This window comes from Halichoerus grypus, chromosome 9 (genome assembly GCF_964656455.1).
Source record: "Halichoerus grypus chromosome 9, mHalGry1.hap1.1, whole genome shotgun sequence".
Classification (NCBI taxonomy): domain Eukaryota; kingdom Metazoa; phylum Chordata; class Mammalia; order Carnivora; family Phocidae; genus Halichoerus; species Halichoerus grypus.
In genome coordinates, this window is record NC_135720.1 from 84,436,053 (window position 1) to 84,463,748 (window position 27,696).

The following is a 27,696-nucleotide window of genomic DNA, read 5'->3' on the forward strand; positions in this document are numbered from 1 at the left end:
TTAAAAAATAATTATTATCTTTAAAAATTAGTTTAGTGGCTTTTTGGTTAATTCCTTTGGTTTAATTAGGAATGTAAACATGTTATAATTGTTGAATTTCTACTTTACCCGTCTAATATTTGTATCTTTTAGGTTTTCATGCACTGATAGAGATAACTGTTTTATTCCTGATTTTACAAGGAACACCACTAGTGTTTCACTACAAAGTATATGTTTTCCACCGGCTGAGAATAATATGCTTAATCACATTAATAATCACATTGATTAAATCACACTAATAAGTGCTATTTAAAGCTTAAAGTTTGGTGCTTAATTGTCAAAACTGGGAATGGACATTGAATTTTATCAATAGTTTCTTACTTGATTTGTTGATGTACGTATATTTTAATATTTATATTATATTTATAATAATATTTATATCAATAAATTTCCTTATATACTTATCTTTGTATTCTGGGAATTAAATCCTAGTTGTTATAGTGACTTAATACATTGATTCAATGTGCTAGAGGTTTTTGGGGACAATTAAAAATTTTTTTATTTACTTAGCTGTTTACTTATTTCTGCAATATTGCTAGAGTTTTATTAAGTGTATTTACGTCAGATTGGCCCGCTATTCTTTGGGTGTGGGTGCGATATCTTTTCCAGATTTGGTAACAAGGTTAGGTTAACTTTAAAGAATAAAATGAGCCGCATTCCATAATTTTTCCTATTACTCTGGAACAATTTATATAACATGGGAGTAATGTGTTTCTTAAAAATTTCAAAGAATGTGCCAGAGATTCTACTGGGCCAAGAAGTCTTCTTGGGTGATAATCTTTGAAAATTTTATTACTTGTGGGGGAAGAGGTTAGTATTGGAGATATTTTATTTCTTTTATTTTTTTTTAAGATTTTATTTATTTGAGAGAGAGAGAGATAGCAAGAGAGAGATAGCGAGAGAGAGAGCATGAGCAGGAGGGAGAAGGAGAAGCAGGTTCCCTGCTGAGCAGGGAGCCCGACGCTGGCTAATCCCAGGGTGCTGGGATCATGACCTGAACTGAAGGGAGACGTTAACCAACTGAGCCACCCAGACGCCCTAAGATATTTTATTTCTTGAGAGTCAAGTTCTTTTATTAAAGAAAAATCTTCAGGAGTGCTTGAAATGGCTCAGCCAGTTAACCATCTGCCTTCAGCCCAGGTCATGATCCCTGGGTCCTGGGATCGAGCCCTGCACCAGGCTCCCTGCTCACAGGGAACCTGCTTCTCTCTCTCCTCCCTGCTCATACTCTCTCTTGCTCTCTCTCAAATAAATAAATAAACTCTTTTTAAAAAATAAAGAAAAATCTTCAATTTCATGACAATTTACTAGCTTAGACCTGTGTTTAGTATTTTTATATCCATAAAATCTTTCTTCAATTTGTTCTTACAGAATGATATTATAATACAGTAATAATATGCTAGTCTATAGATATTTGGCATTTTCTAATATAGTTCCTAATCTACAGAAAACAGTCTGTTGAATAACCAAAATAGCTCTCATAAAACTATAGCACTAAAGCCGGGTATTTAGAATTTAAAGTATACCTTAATAAGTGAATCTTCAATTCTTAGTACTGATTTTTCTAGCTCATAAGGTTTAAAGCATTAGACTAAAAGGGCACCAGGTCGACTATCAAAGGAAGACAAAATGATTGCCATGAGGTGACTGCTGAGAAAACCAACAACAGAAGACAGAAAAACCCTAAGTTAAAAGAAATAAAATGCTGGTACATAGATGGATGTCAGTTCCATGGAAAATTTATTTAAAAGGAAACCTAACATTATACTTAGCAAAGTCAAGCATATTTTTGTTTTAGAATGTATTTAAGAGTCAATTAATTTCAGCAATTTAAAATATTTTCAGTTCAAAGATTAAATAAAACTAAATGAAGTCTATTAGGAAAAGAAAAAATATTGAGTTGCCATGGGTTTTATCAATAGACAGGACATACCATCTAAACCATGCACACAGACAATGAGATGTACTCCATCTTCAGGGCTATCCTCTTCTTCCATGCTAAAATAAGGGACTGAGGATGCCAGCAGAGGAACATCACTGTACATGAACCCAGGGAGTTTAAGTTGCTTCAATTCTTCTTTTGCCTGGAGGAAGCTGAAGCAAAGTATTATAAGAGATACTCTTTACTAAGTTTTATATTCAGTTTTTAGAACCAAAAAGACAACATGCTAATTCAGGGAACTGCAGAAGAGGAAACCTTTGGTTTTAAAATAATGAAAATATGTGAGATCACCTAAATAATTTAGAAATCAGAGACTAATTTTCTTTAGTACATATTCTGATCAAATACAGTGACTACTTCAAATCTGAAATCACTTAAAATATTCCCTTAAACTTGAAATCAACTAAGAGAATATTAGGAGTGAAGTTACACTTTTTAACAATGTTTTATATTATATAGAAAAGCTGGTAGAAGTACTGGAAGGATGACAATCTGATGCTTATTCTGTAATCAAATCTTAGCCTCTTTGCTTCTTTTTAATCTTACATAAATTTATGGAAGGTAAGGAGCTGTTTTACATAGTGTAACTCTGAGAATGGTAGTTACATTTCTTAGTAGATTAAGTTATTTTTATTTTTCCTCTAGAAACACCAATAAAAAGGAACAGAACCAAGAGGGTGACGTGACTAAATATAATTGGTGGCATACACTCATTTTGAATGAGTAACAAATCTAATCAACTTGGGGGCTGCAAACATCAAAAACTATTAACTATTTTAACACTGTATCATTTGAACTGATAAAAGTAAAACTGAAGGAAGCCGATGAATCCTACTAAACTGAGTAGGATACTCTGGATGAAGATAAAAATTGTTTTTATCAATGACTCAGAAAAGTTTGAGATAGCCTGAAGGTGGTATAACCTTCAGTCTTCCAGCATATTACAGTTCTTTAAAGGGCCATTATCACCTCACTGGTTTCACTAGCTTTACGCATTATGAGATCTTAGCTAAAATATAGAAATCAGAATAATGTAGGAACTTGGAAAATCCATTGTAGACATGCCCAGATCTTTCACTCCAGGGATTATAATTCCAACTGGAATAAGGTAGTAGAATATTTTGAGAACCAGTGCCACGCTAGTAAACCTTTATCATCCTCAAAATTTTTCTGAATATTTAACTGGTCCATGAAATCTCAAGTCTGTAAACCACTGATATAGCTGAGATAACCTGGGTCTGGTAGGTTTAGGAAGTTTCTACTAACTTATTATTCATTATCTAACATTGCTAGATGCACTTGTAGAACTTAACCTGTCTGGGAGTTAATGGTGGAGAAATGAGTTACTGATGAAAAAAAGTTTTAATCCCAGTTATTCCAAACATCTAACACATAACCACCAATGGAAAATTTGTATCAGAAATGTCTAGCTTATAGAACAAGACAAGCAGATGGAGAACTACAGGTCTGTCTGTCAAAGAGTACATTGAATTCATTTCTCCATTTTTAGATAGGTAATCAAAGAAGAGCTTTTTGTAGTACAGAAACCAGAGAACATGAAATATATGTTATCAGACACACACACACATATATTTTTTCTATACATATATTTAATAGCACAAGCTATTATGCTCCATTACTTACGCTTGTATTTGAGGTTTTGGTGAATTTTCATACCAGCAAACTGATGAAGTGAAGTTGTAAGAAGTGCTGCATGGCTGTTTTGTAATGGCATCAAATTTACTTTTAGAAGAATACTTAACACTACAAGGAGACTCTCGTGGTGCAGACGGGAAGGACAAACAACCAGAAGTGCAGACAGCAGGCATATTTATACCATCCTTCAGATATTCATTATTTATTTTTTCAGATTTTATAAGTCCTTCTTCTTCTAGTGCATCTCTGTTTGTATAGTGAGCATTTACTTTTCCATCCAAAGCCGAATAATCTGTTTCTTCGTAATACCCATTTTGAACCATTTGTTGATCCTGCTCTTCTTCCTCATCCTCTTTACCCTGTTCCTGATGAAGATTACTAATTTCTTTTTCAGAAGTTTTCTTCTGAGGGCTAACTGAGTTGCTACAGCTAATAGCACATGTGTCAGAAATATCCGTACTGCTGTGAGAGCCAAAATAATTTTCCACAAGCCCTTGTTTTACCATATCAGGACTGGCTGAAAAAGGATCATTTGTACCCAGATGAGTTTCATTTTTAACTGTTTGGGCTTCTGAATTTATTTCTTTGAGATTTAAGGTATCACCATTTTTTCTTTTCACAGTTTCATCTTCTCTAACTTCTGTATTAGTAGAAACAGAACCTGAAACAACACAAGGGGCACCTAAACAAACCAGTGTTGAATTAAGTGTAATTGCTGTCCCTGCAGAATTACTAGATTTATCAGGACTCTGGGAGTCTTTACACATAGTGTCCAAGTTAGGTTTGGAGCTGCAACTACTTTTCACATCACAGGAAGTATCTTCATCTGAAAAAACAAATTGCAAAGGGTCTTTAGTGCTTGAATTTAAGGAATGTATTGCTATAGTTTCATTGTCCAAATGCCCTGAAAATACGACACTCTGCTGCTGCAAAATAATACTTGACTTTTTACTATTGTCGCATTTTGGCAAGTCAATTGTTCCTAGATTTAATACAGTTTTGCTATCACTTAAGTGGCATTCAGGTACAACAGATTTCTTAGAATTTTCATCAGGTGACAGTTCATCATCAGAAGGTAGAGAGTTTATGGATGTCAGAGATGACTGTATTTCACTTAAAGCACTTGTACTCTCAGTACAATGACTTCCTAATGAAAATTTTACATTATAATCAGGTTTCATCAAAAGCTGAGGAAATAATCTTTCGTTATTGTAAGGACCTTGCCCTTGCACAGTTTCAAATACTACATCAGGGTTTGGATGTGTTGCAAAAGAACTTGGTTCACTTTCAACACCTGAATCTGAAAATCTAGATGAGGCATACGTGGCATTAATATCTGGTAACTTAATTGTATCTCCACTTACTACAACATGATATTCTTTTGTAGAAGAAACAGGTTGATTACTTCTTAACTTAGCTAATGATTCTCCAACAGAATGGCACTTTGCGTCCTGCAAAGCTTCCTTTTCAAGTGTTATTTCTATAGATTTAGATTTACCATTAGATTCTAAGGACTCAAAGTTGGGTAGCTGTAAATTATCCACAAATAGTTCATCTGGTCGAAGCTCTGTCCAAGGTCCTATTTTAACAGTTATTTTCTCTCCACTAAAAGGATCCTTATTACAGGGCTTTACTTCAATTGTTCTAGCTCCTGAAGATGGGGTTGTTTGATGATCAGGGCAATCGTCTGATGAACTTCTGGATGCCACATTGTGTTCCACTTGTGTAATTTCACTATCATCCTGGGAGATATCAAGTTTACCTGAAATGGACAAATTTGCACAAAGATTTAGGCTGCCAGAGTTCAAAGGATCAAACAGGTCTGGTTGCATATTTTCAATATCTGGAGACTTTTGTTCAGTTCTCTCTGTATTAGTTGGCAAAAAGCTAGCTTCCTTTTGGCTTGTCTGTCTGATGTAGGTCTTTAGGTCAAAATTATATCCACATATTGTGGGATCCAGACCTTCCTTCTGACTATGTGAAGGATTGCCTTCAAAGCATTTAAAGAGATCATTTGATGCTGTACTTTTCAAACATTTGTAGCCTACCAAAACCACAGAATCCTTAGAGTTCTGTTTTATTATTTTTTTTGTGTTTTCAGGTTTCATTGTTTTCATGAGCTTAGTAACCTTAACCTTGGATTTATTTGATTCTTCATTCTTTCCTTTTAGAGATTTTGTTAGCTGCTTTTCACCTTCTGTATACCAAAAATTGGAGGCACCAGCAGGTCTGACTTTCAACTCTGGGCTAGAAAGTCCCGCTATAGAGCTTTCTTCAGTCTCATATTTATCCATTCTACTGGACTCTGATCTCTGAAGATTCTGAATTCCCATCCAGGGTGCATCTAAGTCTTTTATCCAAAGAAAAAAAGATTCAGGTTTAAAACAAGGTGTGAGAACTCAAATGATTAAGACTACATTTACTGACTACAACCTTCTAATATCCTCAAAGATAAATAAAACTGGAGGGGAAAAAATGGCCCCACATTAGGGAATGGTTTTATATATATTAGGAAGAATATACTGCAAATGACACACACAACTTACGTATTTTAGATTATACTTACCTTCGATAACTGAATCTAAATACCTATCTTCAAAGATTATAGGTAATGAATTGAGATCTCCATCTAATTCACTACATTCAATAGGTAGAGGTGGGAGAGAACTGCAGAAGGAAGTATTTTTGATAGCGGTGCACATCTGTAGATGACTCTGAGCACTGAAAAATATTTCTTTATGTCAGACTGTAATTTAAAAAAATTATACTCAATTCCACTTTATAGACTCTACCTCGTCCTCTTCCCCTCACCATTCCTATCCTCCTGCATTCCTAAAGATATAACCTCCTTATGAAAGAGTTCTTTGGTCAGAGATAAAAACTGGTACAATGAAAATTATGGTTCGTTGACAGTAAATGATTGGCTTACAAAATTACAGTTTGTTGATAAACTTATTTCTGTTATATTCTTGTATATTTTTTAATGTTATTTCAAAATGAGTTATCTATGCTTAATGTCTGAATTTACTGATTTGCTGGGAATAGCATACAGAAGAAATGTCAAAAGCTCCAACTGCCTAGTAATCACTGATGATACTATTGGAAAAAAATATATTCCATTGCTACTGCTGTACTTAACATATATTGGTGAATACAATTAACAGCTATTTAAAACAAGGTACATAACTTTCTAATACATAATACTTTTTAAAAAACCTTTTCTTATGGAAAATTTCAAACAAATTAAATAGAATAGTATAATAAACCCCATCACTCAGCTTCAACAATTAACATTTTGCTTTTCTTGTTTTATCTATACCTGTACTCACTACCCATGCCCCACATTTTATTATTATTTCTAGTTTTTTTGAGGTAAAATTCACATGCTTTGAAATATATAAATTTTAGCTGTATGATTTTGACAAATGGATACATGATACAGAATATTTCCATCTACTAAGAGTTCTCGCACATCTTTCTAGTCAAAGTCCCAGCCCGAGTCAAAAAGACAATCACTGTTCTGACTTTTTTTCACCTTAGTTTTGCCTGTTCCAGAACTTCATATAAATAGAATCATATATTTACTCTTTATGTTTGACTTCTTTTGCTCAGCATAATATTCTCAAAATATTCTTTAAAGCCAAAGAAAACCAGATTTAAACATACTCAGTAGGAAAAATGGAAGGCATCTATTCTGGGTATTTTACTGTAAATCATTAACATAACAAACGGCAGTGACAGATCACTGGTGAAAATCTGTAATATATAATGATGACCATAAGAGATTCTGACCTGTGAAAATAAAGATACAAGGCTGGAGCCAGAGATGTATGGGACTACCACGGTTCTAGTAGGTCTGATATGGGGGTGGGGAGAATAGGGCAATACGCTTCTTTATGTAAGGTATGGGTCTTCCATGAAGTAATTCATAAAATTAAACCCAATTTGTTTAAACAGGGAATTTCTGAACTTTAAATTCTAATTTCCTCTGTTGTAAATATCATATATTCTATTTGATAAATTCTGAGATAGATATCTTACATAAAAGGAGGTAAAATCATTTTAACTTTGATCTACTCTACTCACTGAAGTTCCTGGTATGCAATGGCAGCTTCTCTTGGATGTTCAAAGCAAAAGAATGCTTCAGAAAATCTGCGTACCTGAAAAAATCCAAAAGGGAATATGAATAACATGGCACAATTAAAAGGTCAATCAATGGTAGGAGAAGAAACCTCTCTCCATTAGGCCTTCCATAACCACCCCTATGTAAGAATTAATCTCCCTCCTCAATGTGCCAAAGTACTGTATTTTAGTATTGCATGAAATAAAAGAAACAATAAAATGTAAAGTGAGAGGGCGCCTGGGTGGCTCAGTTGGTTAAGCAACTGCCTTTGGCTCAGGTCATGATTCTGGAGTCCTGGGATCAAGTCCCACATCGGGCTCCCCACTCAGCGGGGGGTCTGCTTCTCCCTCTGACCCTCCCCCCTCTCATGCTCTCTCTCTCCCATTCTCTCTCTCAGATAAATAAATAAAATCTTTAAAAATAAAATAAAATAAAATAAAATAAAATAAAATGTAAAGTGAGAAATTTAGTTTTACATTATGGATCCATGATTTATCCTCCTTGAAGACAGGGATTCAGTTTGTCTTACTCACCATTAGGTCACTATAAGAATAGTGCTCAGCACATGGTAAAAAATGGTAAGAATCAGCCAGGACTTACATCATGCTATGTGTCAGGTATGCAAGTATATGCCAACTGAATTGACTGAGCAACCTAATGGCATTGTGACTCTGAGGCATTTCACCTTTGAGCCTCAGATGACTCCTTTTCAAATTACACCTAAAACTTGTTCTACATTTGGGGTTACTGTGAAGAATAAACAGGATAATGTATGTGACAGCAGTCTGTAGTCTGGTAAGTGTATAAAATATAAGCTATTATAATTGCCATTATAACATTCATCATATTTTTCCTTAAAATAATTGTATATGTGAATTATCTTCACTCCTAATGTGTAATGTTCTTCAGAGTATGAGCTATGTTTTGATGATCTTGGTTATCCCCCAAAACATCTATCTGGGTATATTACAGAAGCAAGTGCTTGATAAATACTGGTCAAGTCTAGCTGAATATTTCTTTCATCATATTTGTATTTTGATCCTTCCGTTTCTAATTATTCAAGGAAAGGTTCTGTCAGCTATCGGAGCAATATGAAGCAACAGTAAGGAGATGGAGAACATGTTTTGTTTGGAAGGTACAGGGAGGAGAGACAAATTATAATATATCCCAAGATTATAATACATCTAAGATTCTTTTCTAAAAGGGAATATGATTTAGGGTTCTTTGGTGTTAAACATAGAACAAATTGGAGATATATTTTACTTGTCATCAAGATTTGGCCAGTTGAATTTCTGACTTACTAAACTTGCTTCCCTAAGCAGATGAGACTGGGTCTTTAGAGGAACAAGTCAGTGAGGTAAGGGAGAGGAAGATATGAGGCATCCATGAGAAGAATGAAATTTGTGTCTGTACTTTCAAATAGTATCCAATTGCCTCTTCTTCCTCTCCAACACTAAGGGAAAGATGTGGAACAGTATCTGCCGATCTATCTATCATTGAGAGATGTTTTCCCCTGAGGGCTGAAATGTGTGAAGAAAGGAAGCCTGAAGCCTTCTGGATTCCTGCAGTTGTAGCTGGGCCTGCAAAACTGACTTGTTGGTTTTCCTTCTCTCCTTACCTCCTGATTCTCACAATCGTAACTATCGTTTCTTTTTTTATTTTTAAAGATTTTATTTATTTGAGAGAGAGAGCATGTACGGGGGAGGGGGCAGAGGCCAAGGGTGAGAGAGAGGGAGAGAACCTTAAGCAGAATCCCTGGGGCGCAGAGCCCGACATGGGGCTCAATCCCAAGACCCTGCGATCATAACCTGAGCTGAAACCAAGACTTGGACGCTTAACTGACTGAGCCACCCAGGCACCCCATAACTATCATTTCCTGATAGCATCCTATCTACCAGGCTCTATGATAATCACTTTATTTTCATGGTTATTTAAACTATATGAAAACCCTATGAAGTGGATATGTCTTCATTTAATAAGTGAAGAAACAGGGACAAAGAGGTTAATTACTTGGCCAAGATAACATAGCTAGTAAGTGATAAATATGGGATTCAAATAAAGATTTAAGAAATTCCAAATCTTGTGCTTCAAACCACTTATCTCTTCCCTTCTGCATAAAGACTCCCTGTTAACAGAAAGCCTTTCCTTTCCTCTATGTACCCACACAAAATTCTTTATCTAATTTTTCTCCTGCCATAATTTTGTGCTATGGCAATGTGTAATGAGTAAGTCTATTAAACGTATTTTGTGGCCATAACTAAGGTATGACTGCCACCTGATGGCAGCACCACTTAATTTGGAGTAAAATACATACATTGAAAAAACATTAAATTTACGAATTCAAACTCAGGATGAGTAATATATATATTACTACTTTGGTATATATGCTTGTAAAACAAATTTTGTATATGTACTCTAATTTTTAAAAATTCACTTATTTGGCAATATCAACTATTCAAAATTTAGCAAACAGCTAGAAGGTTAAAAAAAGCCTCTTGAACATTCAAAATGAGTATTTATCAATGCTTTACAGAGTTAAATGTTACTTTATCTGTGTTCACCCTAACATGTTGCTTAAATTGCTAAATATTTATTATAGTATAAACTTATTATACTATAAAATATATTACAAATAGTATTTGTATAATAATATGACTAGTATATAATAAAATCATAATAGTACTTACTATAGTAATTATAATACATAACATTTATTATTAACATAGTTATTATAATACATTCAAAATATATTTACTATAATAATTTTATACATGCCTATCCAGGTTATATTCAAATCCTCAGTACAGGATCTAAATATCAGATATATCACATTATCTATGTTGCCCTGAAGAAAACAGTCACCTCACAAATGTTTATTGAACAAATATTCTCTAAGTTCTTAGATTGTACTTTTGGAAGGATACTTTAAAGCCCCCTTTATACACAAAGCTGATCTATGGTTACTATTAGATACACCTCTAACTGGTATTAGTTATTTACTTTTCAATCCACAGCATATTAAAAGAGCAAATGAGACAAAGGAAAAGGAGAATTACAGAATATACATGATATATATAAGTATACATAAGTATACTAGGCAGAATTACAGAATATACATGATATATATAAGTATACATAAGTATACTAGGCAATCAGTAGAGAACTTGTTACTGAAACAAAAAGGCCCTCCCTTAAAAACTTACATAAACCTAGAACATTCCCATAAAAAACAGACAAAATAAAAATTATATAACTTAGAATCCTTTAATGGAAGATCTAATATCTAAACATTTTTAAAAAAGATTTATTTCAGAGAGAGCAAGCTGGGCTGAGGAACAGAGGGAGAGAGAATCTGAAGCAGACTCTGTGCTAAGTGCGGAGCCTGATGCGGGGCTTGATCTCAAGATCCAGGAGATCACAACCTGAGCTGAAATCAACAGTCGGGCACTTAACCAATTGTGCCAGCCAGGCGCCCCTCTATCGGGGAGCCTGCTTCTCCCTCTGACCCTCTCCCCTGTCATGCTGTTTCTCTCTCTCTCTCTCAAATAAATAAATAAAATCTTTTTTTTTTTTTAAAAGACATTTTTAATAGCATGGAACATCAGTGTATTAAACCCTTGAGCATATAAATAAAATGCATAATGATAATTAAATCATTTTGAAAGGACTAAATTAGGTTTGGTATACTCTGTTTCAGAAAGTAGGGGACCATGAAGCACACTAGAAAAGTTTCATTTAAAATGGTAAAAAATAGGGGGCGCCTGGGTGGTTCAGTCGTTAAGCGTCTGCCTTCCGCTCAGGTCATGATCTCAGGGTCCTGGGATCGAGTCCCACATCAGGCTCCCTGCTCGGTGGGGAGCCTGCTTCTCCCTCTCCCACTCCCCCTGCTTGTGTTCCCTGTCTCGCTGTCTCTCTCTCTGTCAAATAAAATCTTTAAAAAAAAAAATGGTAAAAAATAATTTAAGGGAAGAGTTAATCCTTTAGGAGCACATATCAGATAATAATTGCACTTTGGGATAAACGTATTTCCTGAAAATACTGGATATGTTCTATATATATGAACACATAAAAGCTAAACACATTGTGTTTATGTTAATAATTACAGTAACACTGGAAGTCTACCCGAACCTTGCAAAACAGGAAATAAAAAGTATCAAATTAAATACGATAAATAAATGTTTTCAGAAAGTAGTTCTACTTTATTAAGAAAAATAGAGCTTAATATATTAAGGTTCATATATACACACTATGCATATATATTTTACTGAAGGAATACCAGATCAAGAAGTTTTAGAGATGAGTACCTCTTTGTAAAAATGCAAACTTCATAATGTTTTGTGTAAATAAACTCATTATTGTAAAGAGGTCTTTGAGTGGAAAAGGATGGCTATGCAAGCTATTTCTTCTTTTTTTTTTTATTAACATATAATGTATTATTTGTTTCAGGGGTACAGGTCTGTGTATGCAAACTATTTCTTACTCTTTCCCTCTTCTAGAGCATAAAAAGCATTGATACATTCGAAAATACCATCTTATGATCTTAAAATCTCAATAAAAGCTAAGAACAACTTCCTGACCCTCTAGTTTTTTTACTGGTTGCTGCAAGGTCGTGCTAAACCCTTTAGCAGCTTTTAAGTACAAATATAAAAAAGATGCTGCTTCCACTGGCAGATGCAACCTGACTCCAGTGAAGACAAGCCAGATTTCAATTCTCACTCTTCCTAGCAGAATGCTCTTATTCAGGTAACAGCCTAACCCTGTTAATCACTTGGAGAACTTAAAAAATTACCCATGCCTGGGCCTTGTTCAGCATTGGTAATTTTTAAAGTTCCTCAGATGATTTTAATGTACAACCAAGGTTGAAAACCACTATTTTAACTTCTACCACGACAGAGAAATTGGTAATGGATTTGTCTTCCTGAAACCAACTATAAAGCTGGACAAAATACATGGAACAACTGTTTCAAGAATCAAAGAACATGCATTAGATATGCAAAGAAGCAGGAAAGTATAACTTACAATCATGAGATAAAAGCAGTCTGTAGAAATGGACTCCAAGATAACTCAGATGTTAGAATTAGCAGGCATATACTTTGTTTTTGTAAAAATAATTAATAGACTTAATAATAATAAAGCATTGATGAACCAATATTGACAATTATTAACTAAAATCCATAGCTTACATTAAGATTCACTCTTGGTGGTGGACACTGTATGGTCTTTATTTTATTTTATTTTATTTTATTTTATTTTATTTTTTTAAGATTTTATTTATTTATTTGACAGAGACATAGCTAGAGCAGGAACACAAGCAGGGGGAGTGGGAGAGGGAGAAGCAGGCTTCCCGCAGAGCAGGGAGCCCGATGTGGGACTCGATCCCAGGACTCTGGGATCATGACCTGAGCCGAAGGCAGACGCTTAACGACTGAGCCACCCAGGCGCCCTGTATGGTCTCTAACAAATGCATAAGGATATGTGTCCACCATTACAAATCATCAAGAATAGTTTCACTTGCCTAAAAATCTCTTATGCTCTACCTATTTGTTCTTCTCTCCATCCCCCTGAACCTCTGGCAACCACTGATCTTTTCACTGTCTCCACAGTTTTCCTTTTCCAGAATGTCATACAGTTGGAATCAGATAGCCGGCAGTCCTTTAGGTTGGTGTCTTTCACTTAGCAATATGCTTTCAAGTTCCTCTTTCTCTTTTTGTGGTTTGATTGTTCATTTCTTTTTACTGCTGAATAATATTCCACTGTATGGATATACAGTATTTTTTTTATCCATTCACCTGATGAAGGACATGTTGGTTCTTTCCAAATTTTGGCAATTATGGAAAAAGCTGCTATAAATACTGTGTGCAGGTTTTTGTGCAGACATGTTTTCAACTCATCTGAGTAAATACTAATGAGCATTATAGTTGGATTATACTGTAAGAGTATGTTAGATTTGTATGAAACTGCCAAATTGTCTTTTGAAATGGCTGTACCATTTTGCATTCCTACCAGCAACAAATGAGAGCTCTAATTCTCCCCTAATATTTGGTGTTGTCAGTGTTTCACATTTCATCCATTCTTATAGATATGCAGAGGTATCTCACTGTTGTTCTAATTTGAAACTCTCTAATAATGAATGGTAAGTAGCATATTTCTCTTCCCCCATGTGGAAGGCTATAGAGGGCTAGAGTTGGATTCCCAGGTCAGTTAGGCTCTGGAAAGATAGTTTCTATTGAGACAAGTCTTTCTAAGAAGGACAGAATGCTCTGGATGTATTTTAAAACAGCTACCTCTCTCACCCCCTTACCCTCCTGCATGAGAGAGGGGATTTTCTCTGATCTTCACCATGAGAACCTGATTGGGTTCCCAGAGGTAAAACTCATGAAAAGTGTGGAGTTCCCCTAGGACTAAGCCCCCTTGAAATTTTTACTTCAAGCTTGTTTATACTGAGCCACCAGAAATTCATCAAATACAATTTAAGTTTTCCTACCCCAGTACTGACTCCAGTGGTGATTTCTGCTTGGGGGTTGGTCTCTGCTTTGGTCAGATGTGATTCTCTGTAACTGGCTATCTGACTGTCCAATTTTGGGGGCAGGAGTTTGCCCTGTGACTTCAATTCTCTAAAAGATCTAAGAAGATGTGTTGATATTCAGTTTGTTCAGGTTTTTTCTTGTTGTTAGGATGGAAGTGTTTATGTCCAAACCTCTTACATGCCAAATTATAAACAAGAAGGCCAAGCAAGTACTTTTAAGCAATGATTATAATTGCCCAATGAGTGAAAGAAGCTGGTTGTAATGAATGAAGAGGCGAGGAACTTCAGCAGAAAAATGGAATTGCTAAAAAAAAAAATTTTAGAAGTAAAAAATATATCTGAAATGAACAATTTACTACATGAGATTAAGAGCTGATTAGACCCTACAGAAAAGAGTGAATTCAAAACTAGAATCATGAAAATTATTCAATCTGAAAAGCACAGATTAAAAAAATGCTAAAAACAAAGGAATATCAAATCATAAAGTACAAGTGAAATTAGAGTACCAGAGGGAGAGGAGAGGGGAAAATTGGGGCAGGAAAAAAATATCTGAAGATATGATACCTAAAATTTTTGTAAAAATTGGAAAGAAAACAATCAACCTGCAGATCCAAGAATCTCAACAAATCCCAAGCAAGATAAATACAAAGAAAACTACAACAAAGCATATCAGAGTCAAACTGCTGAAAACCAAGGGTAAAGAGAAAATCATTATAATAACTGGAGAGGAAAAATAATATAAACAACTGACTTCTCATCAGACACTATTTAGGCCAGAAGATAATGGTATTTTTTAAGTACTGAAACAGAGGGGAAACAATAATACAGAATATTGGCTGAACAACCCATCAATAAACTTGACCTAATTTAATTTAGATCTATGGAATACTACATCTAATAACTTTAGCAAGGCCATAGAGTATACAGTTAATATGCAAAAATCAATTGTACTTCTATATCCTAGCAAGAATTGTTTGGAAAATGAAATAAAAAGACCATTTATGACAGCTTCAGATAATATAAAAAACTTATGAATAAATTTAAGACACTGAAAACTACAAAACACTTCCAAGAGACATAACAGAAGACCTAAATGGGGAACTATAATGTGTCCACAACATATGATGAAAGAGAAAAATCTCTCTACATTGACCTATAGATTATGCAATGTAAACTAAAATCCAAGCAAGACTTTTTAAAATAAAAACTTACCAGCTGATTTTAAATTTACACAGAAATACAAGGGATCTGGAAGAGATAAAACAATCTCAAAAAAGAAGAAAAAAATTGGAGAATGTACAACTAATTACCTGACTGCAAGACTTACTACAATAACACAATCAAGTTAGGGGGGTATTAATATAAAGATATGTAAGAAATCAATGAAACAGAAAAAAAGGCCAGGAAATGGATTCAATTTATTAGTTAACTGAACCTCAACAAAGATGCTAAGGCAATTCAATAGAAGAAAGCCTTTTCAAAAAAGGTGCTGGAACTGTAAATGGAACTGTTTTCTTAACTCTCTTTCTGCTACTTTGCTATTAGTGTATGGAGATGCAATAGATTTCTGTATATTAATTTTGTCTCCTGCAACGTTGCCGAATTCATTTATTACTTCTCATGGTTTTTTAGTGGAGTCTTTAGAGTTTTCTTTATATATTATCATCTCATTGGCAAAAAGTGATGGATTTACTTCTTCATTACCAATTTCAATGACTTTTATTTTTCTTGTCTGATAGTTGTGGCTAGGACCTTCCTGTACTATGTTAGGTAAAAGTGGTGAGAGTTGACATCCTTGTGTTTTTCCTGGTCTTAGAGGAAAAGCTTTCAGTTTTTCACAACTGAGTATGATGTTAGCTGTGGGTTTTTTCATATATGGCCTTTATTAGGTTAAGGTATGTTCTCTTTAAACCCACTTTGTTGAGAGTTTTTATCATGAATGGGTGTTATATTTTGTCAAACATTTTTTCTGCATCTTTTAAGATTATACGGTTTTTATCCTCTGTCTTGTTAATGTGATGTATCACACTGACTGATTTATGAATATTGAACCATCCTTGCATCTCTGGAATAAATCCCAGGGACAGCAGTGAGTGGTACTGTTAAATTTGGTTTGCTAATATTATGTTGAGGATTTTTGCTTCCATGTTCTTCAGGAATATAGGCCTGTAGTTTCTTTTGTAGTGTCTAAAATCAGGGTAATGCTGGCCTCACAGAATGAGTTTGGAAGCTCTTCTATTTTCTGGAATAGTCTGAGAATGGGCATTAATTCTGCTTAGATGCTTGGTAGAACTCACTTGTGAAGGTCTGGTCCTAGACTTTGGTTTGTTGGGAATTTTTTGATTACTGATTCAATTTCATTGCTAGCAGTAGATCTGTTCAAATTTTCTATTTCTTCCTGATTCAGATTTGGAAGACTGTAAGTTTCTAAGAACTTACCCATTTCTTCTAGGTTGTCCAACTTGTTGGTATATGATTTTTCATAGTTCATTACAATCCTTTGTATTTCTGTGGTATCAGTTGTTATTTCTCCTCTTTTACTGCCGATTTTATTTCCTTGAGTCTTCTCTCTTTTTTTCTTTATGAGTCTGGCTAAAGGTTTATCAATTTTGTTTATTTTTTCAAAGAACCAGCTCTTGATTTCATTGATCTTTTCAATTGCTTTTTAGTCCCAACTTCATTTATTTTCATTCTAATTATTATTTCTCTCCCTCTACTATTTTTGGACTTCCTTTACTAGTTCCTTTAGGTATAAGGTTAGAATGTACAATTGCACCAAGAAGAATAAAATACCTAGGAATAAATTTAACCAAGAGGTGAAAAGACCTATACTCTGAAAACTATAGGACACTGATGAAAGAAACTGAGGATAACACAAATGAAACACTATTCCATGCTTATGGATGGGAAGAACTAATATTATTAAAATGTCCATCCTACAAAAAACAATGTACAGATTCATGCAATCCCTATCAAAATACCAATACTTTTTTTCACAAAATTAAAACAAATAATCCTAAAATTTGTATGGAACCACAACAGATCCCGAATAGCCAAAGCAACCTTGAAAAAGAACAAAGCTGCAGACATCACAATCCCAGATTTCAAGATATACTACAAAGTTATATTAACTGAAGGTATGTGGCACTGGTATAAAAATAGACACATAGATCAACAGAACAGGACAGAGAGCCCAGAAATAAACCCATGCTTATATGGTCAAGAATATACAATGGGGAAAAGACAGTCTCTTAAATGGTGCTGGGAAAACTGGACAGCTACATTCAGAAAGATGAAGCTGGGCCATTTGCTTACAACAGACACAAAGATAACATAAATTAAAGTCCTAAATGTGAGAACTGAAAGCGTGAAACTCCTAAAAGAAAACACAGGCAATAATCTCTTGGACATTGGCCTTAGCAACATATTTATGGATATGTCTCCTTGGCAAGGGAAACAAAAGCAAAATTAAACTTTTGGGACTACATCAAAGTAAAAAATTTTTGCACTGTGAAAGAAACCATCAATAAAACAAAAAGCCAACCTACTAAATGGAAGAAGATATTTGCAAATAATATATCTGATAAGGGGGGAGGGGGGAAGCCTGGGTGGCTCAGTTGGTTAAGTGTTTGTCTTCAGCTCAGGTCATAATCCCAGCGTCCTGGGATCGAGCCTGGCATGGGGCTCCCTGCTCAGTGGGGAGTCTGCTTATTCCTCTTCCTCTGCTCCTCCCCTTCTGCACCCCCGACCCCCTGCTCGTGTTCATGTGTGCTCTCTCTTTCAAATAAAATCTTTAAAAAAAAATCTGAAAAGGGGCTAATATCCAAAATATATAAAGAATTTATACAACTCAACATAAAAAACACAAATAATCCAATTAAAAATGGGCAGAGGACCTGAATAGACATTTTTCCAAAGAAGACATACAGATGGCCAAGAGACATATGAAAAGATATTCCATGTAAATAATCATTACAGAAATGCAAATCAAAACCACAAGCTATCACCTCACACCAGTCAAAACGGCTAGTATCCAAAAACAAGTATTGGTGAGGATGTGGAGACAAAAACCAGACAAAGAACCCATCAAAAAGGAGAATTTCAGACCGATATCCCTGATGAATATGGATTCCAAAATCCTCAACAAAATCCTAGCTAATACGATCCAACAATACATTAAAAGGATCATCCACCACGACCAAGTGGGATTTACCCCCGGGATGCAAGGGTGGTTCAACATTCGCAAATCAATCAATGTGATAGAACACATTAATAAGAGGAGGGAGAAGAACCATATGGTCCTCTCAATTGATGCAGAAAAAGCATTTGACAAAATACAACATCCTTTCCTGATTAAAACTCTTCAGAGTATAGGGATAGAGGAACATTCCTCAAGTTCATAAAATCCATCTATGAAAAACCCACAGCGAATATCATCCTCAATGGGGAAAAGCTGAGAGCCTTTCCCTTAAGATCAGGAACACGTCAAGAATGCCCACTCTCGCCACTATTGTTCAACATAGTACTAGAAGTCCTAGCAACAGCAATCAGACAACAAAAAGAAATAAAAGCTATTCAAATTGGCAAAGAAGAAGTCAAACTCTCTCTTTTTGCAGACGACATGATACATTATGTGGAAAACCCAAAAGACTCCACCCCCAAATTACTAGAACTCATACAGCAATTCAGTAATGTGGCAGGATACAAAATCAATGCACAGGAATCAGTTGCTTTCTTATACACTAATAACGCAACTGTAGAAAGAGAAATTAGAGAAACGATTCCATTTACAATAGCACCAAAAACCATGAGATACCTCGGAATAAACCTAACCAAAAAGGTAAAGGATCTATACTCTAGGAACTACAGAACACTCATGAAAGAAATTGAAGAAGACACAAAAAGATGGAAAAATATTCCATGCTCATGGATTGGAAGAATAAACATTGTTAAAATGTCTATGCTACCCAGAGCAATCTATACCTTCAATGCCATCCCGATCAAAATTCCAATGACATTTTTCAAAGTGCTGGAACAAACAATCCTAAAATTTGTATGGAATCAGAAAAGACCCCAAATTGCCAAGGAAATGTTGAAAAAGAAAAACAAAGCTGGGGGCATCACGTTGCCCAATTTCAAGCTATATTACAAAGCTGTGATCACCAAGACAGCGTGGTACTGGCACAAAAACAGACATACAGACCAATGGAACAGAATAGAGAGCACAGATATGGACCCTCAACTCTATGGTCAAATAATCCTTGACAAAGCAGGAAAAAACATGCAATGGAAAAAAGACAGTCTCTTCAATAAAGGGTGCTGGGAAAATTGGACAGCCACATGCAGAAGAATGAAACTCGACCATTCTCTAACACCATTCACAAAGATAAACTCAAAGTGGATGAAAGACCTCAATGTGAGAGGAATCCATCAAAATCCTAGAGGAGAACATAGGCAGTAACCTCTTTGACATCGCCCACAGCAACTTCTTTCAAGATACATCTCCAAAAGCTAGTGAAACAAAAGCAAAAATGAACTTCTGGGACTTCATCAAAATAAAAAGCTTCTGCACAGCAGAGGAAACAGTCAACCAAACAAAGAGGCAACCCACAGAATGGGAGAAGATATTTGCAAATGACACTACAGATAAAGGGCTGGTATCCAAGATCTATAAAGAACTTCTCAAACTCAACACCCAAAAAACAAGTAATCAAGTCAAAAAGTGGGCAGAAGAGATGAACAGACACTTCTCTGAAGAAGACATACAAATGGCTAACAGACACATGAAAAAATGTTCATCATCATTAGCCATCAGGGAAATTCAAATCAAAACCACACTGAGATACCACCTTACACCAGTTAGAATGGCAAAAATGGACAGGGAAAGAAACAACAAATGTTGGAGAGGTTGTGGAGAAAGGGGAACCCTCTTACACCGTTGGTGGGAATGCAAGCTGATACAGCCACTTTGGAAAACAGTGTGGAGGTTCCTCAAAAATTTAAAAATAGAGCTACCCTATGACCCAGCAATTGCACTACTGGGTATTTACCCCAAAGATATAGATGTAGTGAAAAGAAGGGCCATATGCACCCCAATGTTCATAGCAGCAATGTCCGCAATAGCCAAACTGTGGAAAGAGCCGAGATGCCCTTCAACAGATGAATGGATAAAGAAGATGTGGTCCATATATACAATGGAATATTTCTCAGCCATCATAAAGGATGAGTACCCAACTTTTACATCAACATGGATGGGACTGGAGGAGATTATGGTAAATGAAATAAGTCAAGCAGAGAAAGTCAATTATCATATGGTTTCACTTATTTGTAGAACATAAGGAATAGCATGGAGGACATTACAAGAAGGAAGGGAAAAATGGGGGGGGGGAATTGGAGGGAGAGATGAACCATGAGAGACTATGGACTCTGAGAAACAAACAGGGTTTTAGAGGGGAGGGGGGATTGGTTAGCCCGATGATGGGTATTAAGGAGGACACGTACTGCATGGAGCACTGGGTGTTATACGAAAACAATGGATCTTGGATCACCACATCAAAAACTAATGATGTATTGTATGGTGACTAATATAATAAAATTAAAAAAAAAAAAGCATATGTGCCAATATTGATTAAAGATAATAAAATTTATTCCCTTTCATTTTTTCACCAGTTAAGAGGTTAAACAGAAGAGGGAGAGATTAGATTTTATGCCTGGTTTTTAAAATATTTTACTAATGATACTTCAAGAAGCTTGTATGAGTATTTATAAAATTTAGATCTCTTGAATATAAAGTTTCTTTGCTAAGCCTCTCTGAGAACTACAAATTATACATATATAGATAGATACATAGATATCAGGCATGAGAATCTACTGTAACATAGGCATATACATTAAGTAAATTTAAATAAAAAAAAAACATGTTTTTCTCCCTTGCCATGTGGATGTTCTCCCATTGCATGTAATAAATTAATGATTCCAAGAAAACTATATTGGTAGCACTCATAAACCTAACTCTTTCAATTAAAAAAAGGGTTAAGTTATACCATTTTAAAATTTTACTTGATTTAAAAATTTTACTATGGAAATAACTGTTGAATATGTTGGTCTTAATTTATATGATCCTTTTATTAAAAAAATAAATTTAAGACTTTTCTTCCTGTTCTCATGTCCTGTGCATCAAAAGACGCTATCAGGAGAGTAAAAAGGCAACCCATGAATAGAAGACAACATTTGGGGCATCTGGGTGGCTTGTTGGTTAAGGGTCTGCCTTCGGCTCAGGTAATGAACCGAGGGTCATGGGATCGAGTCCTGCATCAGGCTCCCTGCTCTGCCCCCTCTCCCCCAGTTGTTCTCTCTCAAATAAATAAATAAATAAATAAATAAATAAAATCTTTAAAAAGGAAGAAAATATTTGAAAATAATATATCTAATAACAGTCTGGTTTCCAGAATATATAAAGAACTCCTACAACCCAATAACAAAAAGAAAATCAGTTAAAATATGGGCAAAGGACTTTGAATACACACTTCTTTGAATACACACTTCTTTGAATACACACTTCTTTGAATACACACTTCTCAAAGAAGTATACAGATGGCCAACAAGCATACAAAAAGATGCTCAACATCATTAGTCATTAGTGAAATGCCAGTCAAAACCATAATGAAACACCACTTTGCAACCCAGTAGGTTGGCCATAATAAAAAATACAAAATGATAGAAAATAAATATTTGTGAGGATGTGGAGACATCGAACACTGCCATTGGGAATGTAAAATGGTTCAAGTGCTATGGAAAACAGTCTGGCGGCTCCTCAAAAAGTTAAACATAGAATTACCATACAACTCAGAAATTCTACTCTTAGGTATACACCCAAAGAAATGAAAACAAGAATTCAAACAAATACTTGTACAGTAATGTTCACGGAAGCACTCTTCACAATAGTCAAAGGGTGGAAAGAACCCAATGTCCCTCAATTTGGGTTGGCATTCAGCTCTAAAAAGGAATGAAGGACTGATACATGCTACAACATGGATGAATGAGATGAAAGAAACCAAACACAAAAAGTCATGTATTGTGTGATTACCTTTATATGAAACATCCAGAATGGGTAACTCAGACTCGTGTTTGCTAGGGAATGGGGGGAGAAAATGGGTAGTGACTGTTCAGTGCATGTGGGGTTTCCTATTGGGGCGATAAAACTGGACTGGAACCAGGCAGAGGTGATGGCTGCACAACATTGTGAAGGTACTAAATGCTACTAAATTGTACATGTGAATTGGTTAATTCATGTTATATAAATTTTATGTAAAAACAAAGATAAAAAAAAATAGGGGCACCGGGGTGGCTCAGTCAGTTAAGTGTCTGACTCTTGGTTTTAGCTCAGGTCATGATCTCATGGGCTGTGGGATCAAGCCTGCATCAGGCTCCATACTCAGTGGGGAGTCTGCTTAAAGATTCTCTCCCTCTGTCCTTTCCCTGACTCTCTCTCTGTCACGGGTACATGAAAGCACACATGCTCTCTCTCTCTAAAATAAATAAATGAATCAGAAAAAAAAAACACAAAAAACTAATCTAAACCCATCTCTCCAAAAATTCAATGTTAGGTAACAGTTACCTCTAGACATTATTACATATTACCTATGCTTTTGACTATTCTCTTTTTGTGGTGCTGTCAATAAATGATGCTTTGATTTTCTAGCTATTACAACATCTGTGGTATGTTTAGTGTTCCACAGTAGTTTTTATAATAAATTCCAGGGAATACATGTAAATAGAACTTTCTCTTTAAATCCAACTGGAAAAAAATCCAAAATCATATTTTGCATCACAAGATGATCACTGAAAATTATGTTTGAGATTGTGTTTCTTTTTATTTTTAAAATATGAATAGCATAGCAAACCAGCATCATAATGAATGGTATGCCAATGCTACAAGTCTGGGACTACGATTTTGTTCGAAGTCTTAATTTACTTCATTTTTCTTATTTTACAAATGCATGGGAAACAGATGAAATATGAAAGTATAAGATCTGCATCTCTGCAAGGGTTTGCATCCCCTCTCTACCATGTACAAGCCGTGTGGCTTTGGCCAACTTATTTCATTTTTCTAATTTCTTTTGTAAAATGGGAATCATAAAATATTTACTTCATGGGATTTTGATGAAATTAGTTAACACTTGTAAGGCAATTAGTGCCTGGCAGATAATTGTTACATACAATTTGTTAATAAAAAATACATGAATAAATTATCATCGTCCTTTCCATGAATATTCTACGGAAAAAAAAAAACCCAAACTTGTTGCTATGAACTCAAAAATATAAACAGGCAACCACAAGGTAGAAGAGATGTTACTCAAAGAAAACAGGCTTATGGGAGCAAAGGTGGGCACAACTCTGAAAAAAACAAAGATGTCAAACAGCATAGAAATGTATAAACAATGAGGATGTCCAATGAAGATTTTTTTAAAAAAATTATTTTTTTAACAACTTTTTTAGAGCAGTTTTAGGTTCACACTAAAATTTAAAGGAATGGGGGAGCGCCTGGGTAGCTCAGTCAGTTAAGTGTCCAGACTCCTGATTTCGGTTCAGGTAATGATCTTGGGGTCATGGGATCAGATCGAGCCCTGTTGTCGGGCTCTGTGCTGAGAGTAGTGCCTGCTTGGGATTCTCTTGCTCCCTCTCTCTCTGCCCCTCCCCCAATTAGCTCTCTAAAAAAAAAAAAAAAATTTAGGGCCACCTGGGTGGCTCAGTTGGTTAAGTGTCTGCCTTCTGCTCAGGTCATGATCTCAGGGTCCTGGGATCGAGCCCCACATCAGGCTCCCTGCTCAGTGGGGAGCCTGCTTCTCCCTCTCCCCTGCCCTTGCTCATGCTCTCCCTCACGATCTCTCTCTCTCAAATAAATAAAATCTTAAAAAAAATTTAAAAAATTTAGAGGAATGTATAGAGATCAATGAAAAATTTTAAAACTTCTCTAATTCTGAAGACTGTATAGTTTGAAATATTATTTTATGAAGCCTTATAAAGTAAAATATTTTCATTTTACAGTCCAAGGAAAGGCGCATTAAGTGGAAGAGTTTAAATGAGCAGTACCATAGAATATTAAGTAACCGAACAGCAAAAAAACCACATCAACTTGGATTTCTTTGCTTTAGATTAGGATCACAAATACTAGTGCATAGTGAGTAAAGCCATATGTTTACACATGTTCTCTTTCCCCACAAGATTACTAAGCTCAAAATTAGTTTTCTTTTTTTTTTTTTTAAAGATTTTATTCATTTGAGTGAGAGAGAGAGAGACAGTGCATAAGCCAGGGGAAAGGGAGAAGCAGGCTCCCCGCTGAGCAGGAAGCCTGATGCAGGGCTTGATCCCAGGACCCCCGAGACCATGACCAGAGCTGAAGGCAGATGCTTAACTGACCGAGCCACCCAGGTGCCCCAAAATTAGTTTTCTTCTTGACCAAGGAATTCCATTCCATTTTCTGTACCTCCATAAGACATACTTCATTACCCAAAAATATATAAAACAAGGTTAAATCCTTCTTTGATGCTTTGGTATACTATTTGATAGGGCTGCATGAAACATACTTACATTGAAAAATTATTTGCTGTGTACCTAAAATCCAGATGTAATTAGGCATCCTATATTTTTATTTGCTGTATCTGGCAATTCTACCAAACAGGACACTGAAATACAAATAGTTTTTTACTATAAGTATTTCCCAAATACTGCATAGAACATATTTATACTAAAATATTATTTGGTGTTTACCTATATTAAAATTTAATCAGGTACTCTGTATTTTATATGGCAACCCAAAGTATCTGGCAGGACAGAACTAAAGATTTATTCAAGTTGTCTCTAAAAGAATGCCTGCTATTTTGTCTTATTCCACCAGCTCTAATAAGAGCTTGTTCAGGGCAGAATACAAGTCTGCAATGCTAAGACAAAGCACAAAGCACAAAACCTGGCTCTCCGAGTCTGTAAAGGGCATACATTCAACTGAACATTGGACTTATAATTCTAGGTACAAGCAACCATACACATTAAATATAGCATCTCTGCTGGTACACTGGGAAGCACTGTAATGCAAGAGGCATTTCTGGAAGTACTAGCAATAAAGATCAGTAAAATTATTGAGGGCAGTGAAAATGAGTTCTCTATAAGACACTGGTGAAAGACAATTCTTCAAGGTCTCTTACATTTCTGCAAGTCTTGTGAGCAGAAGCAATGACTGTCCTTGTTCCAGACTATCTTTTCAAGGATATCTGTATTGAGAACAGCCTGGGACGATAGAGATACATCTCCCTTAGGAGCAAAGGGCAGGTTTGCTTACAGCGATGGTAGATAAAGATTCCCTTTGGAGCAAACAGCAGGCATGCCCACATCCATTACAAAATATTTGGGACCCTTAAGCACAAAGTTTTTCTCCTGTGACACAATACACTAGTGTGAACCTGGCTTTCTTTATGTTGGGCTATGGAAACTGGGGCTCAAGAAATGAGTGCCAATGATAATACTAACGTTACTGTTATTGCTGTGAGTAATAAAGTTCTTTGTCTCTGATCTCGTATCTTCTGCCAGCATTAATCATTCTATGGTAGGTTACCTTATTTGCTTGTAAGTCCTTTACAGATCTCAGATCCTTTACACTTCTTGACACATAAAAACTTCATTAAAATTTCAATTTATTTTTGCTTTTTATAAGTTATTTCACTTGATAATTCCATATTTCAGTTTGAAATGACAAAGACATCTTTCACTTATATTAAATACCTTTAATCTTTTTTTCCAGCTATATTGAGAGATAACTGACATACAACATTGTGTAAGTTTAAGGTGTATAGTGTTGATTTGATACACTTACATCCTGCAAGATGATTACCACCTCAGCATTAACTAACACCTCCATCATGTCACATAATTACCATTTCTTTTTTGTGGTGAGAAAAATCAAGATCTACTCTCTTAGCAACTTTCAAGTACAGAGTACAGTACTGTTAACTAAAACACCAGGCTGTACTTTAGATCCCCAGAAATTATTTCTCTTATAAATGGAAGTCTGTACCCTTTGAACAATAGCTCCCTATTTCACACCACCCTTTCTTCCACCTCTGGTAATCACCATTCTAATCTCTGTTTCCATGAGTTCAGTTTTTTTAGAGTCTACATATAAGTAATATCATACAGTATTTGTTTTTCTCTGTCTGATTTATTTCCCTTAACATAATGCCCTCAAGGTCCATCTGTTGTTGCAAATGGCAGGATGTCCTTTCTAATAGATGAATAATATTCCATTGTATATGCAGGTTTCCCCCACTATCCAAAAATAGAGGATTCATAATGAAACCTTTCTTAACCTGAAATGGCATAAACTGAAGAAGCAATGACCATTTTATAAAACCAAAAATCTTTTTGGTATTTCTTCTGGTCAGTGAAAACAGGTAACTAATGTATCATAAAAGCATAGCAGCATTAAAGCAAACTTTCAGATAGCAGGGGAAACCTGTATATACCATATCTTCTTTATCCAGTCATCCATCGATGGACACTTATCATCCATCGATGGACACTTGTCTTGGCTATTGGGAATAATGCTGCAATAAAGATGGAAGGGCAGATATCTCTTTGAGATGCTGTTTTCGTTTCTTTTGGATATGTACCTGGAAGTGATATTGCTAGATCAAAGGGTAGTTCTATTTTAAGAAACTTCCATACTGTTTGCCATTATGGCTGCACCAATTTACAGGCATACTAACAGTGCACAAGGGTTCCATTTTCTCCACGTCCTTGCCAACACTTGTTATCTCCTGACTTTTTATAACAGCCATTCTAACAAGTATGAGGTGATAACTCCTTGTGACTTTGATTGCACTTCCCAGATGATTAGTGATATTGAGCATCTTTTCATATACCTATTGGTGGTTTGTATGTCTCTGCATAAATGGTTATTCAGTTCCTCTGTACATTTTTAATCAGATTTTTTCTGTTGAGTTGTGTGAGTTCTTTATATATTTTAAATATTAACCCCTTATCAGATATATGACTTGCAAATATTTTCTCCCATTCATTAGGTTGCCGTTTCATTTTGTTGATGGTCTCCTTTGCTTTGCAGAAGCTTTTTAGTTTGATGAAGTCCCACTTGTTTATGTTTGCCTTTGCTTTTGGTGTCAAATCCAAAATAACATTGCCAAAACCAATGTCAATAGGGAGCTTTATCCCTATGTTTTCCTTTAGGGGTTTTGTGGTTTCAGGTCTAAGTCTTTAATTCATTTTGAGCTAATTTTTGTGAGCAGTTCAAGATAGGGGTCCAATTTCATTCTTTTGCATGTCGTTATCCAGTTTTCCCAACACCACTTATTGAAGAGACCATCCTTCCCCATTTAGTATTCTTGACTCTCTTGTCAAATG

At 35.4% G+C, this 27,696-nt stretch overlaps 1 protein-coding gene across 12 annotated transcripts in view; it reads right to left on the reverse strand.

Annotated features, from left to right (window-relative positions):
- FAM135A (family with sequence similarity 135 member A) overlaps nt 1–27,696 on the reverse strand; it is a 128,822-nt gene that overhangs the window by 23,070 nt on the left and 78,056 nt on the right. For 7 of the 12 annotated variants that reach the window (XM_078055153.1, XM_036067173.2, XM_036067177.2 and 4 more), the window contains 4 exons: nt 7,724–7,797; nt 6,204–6,358; nt 3,626–5,987; nt 1,973–2,133 (listed from right to left, as the gene is read on the reverse strand). In XM_078055153.1, coding sequence (XP_077911279.1) covers nt 1,973–2,133; nt 3,626–5,987; nt 6,204–6,358; nt 7,724–7,797 — 2,752 coding nt within the window. The remainder of the gene's footprint in view (nt 1–1,972; nt 2,134–3,625; nt 5,988–6,203; nt 6,359–7,723; nt 7,798–27,696) is intronic. The other 5 variants (XM_078055161.1, XM_078055156.1, XM_078055160.1 and 2 more) reach the window with 4 other exon arrangements.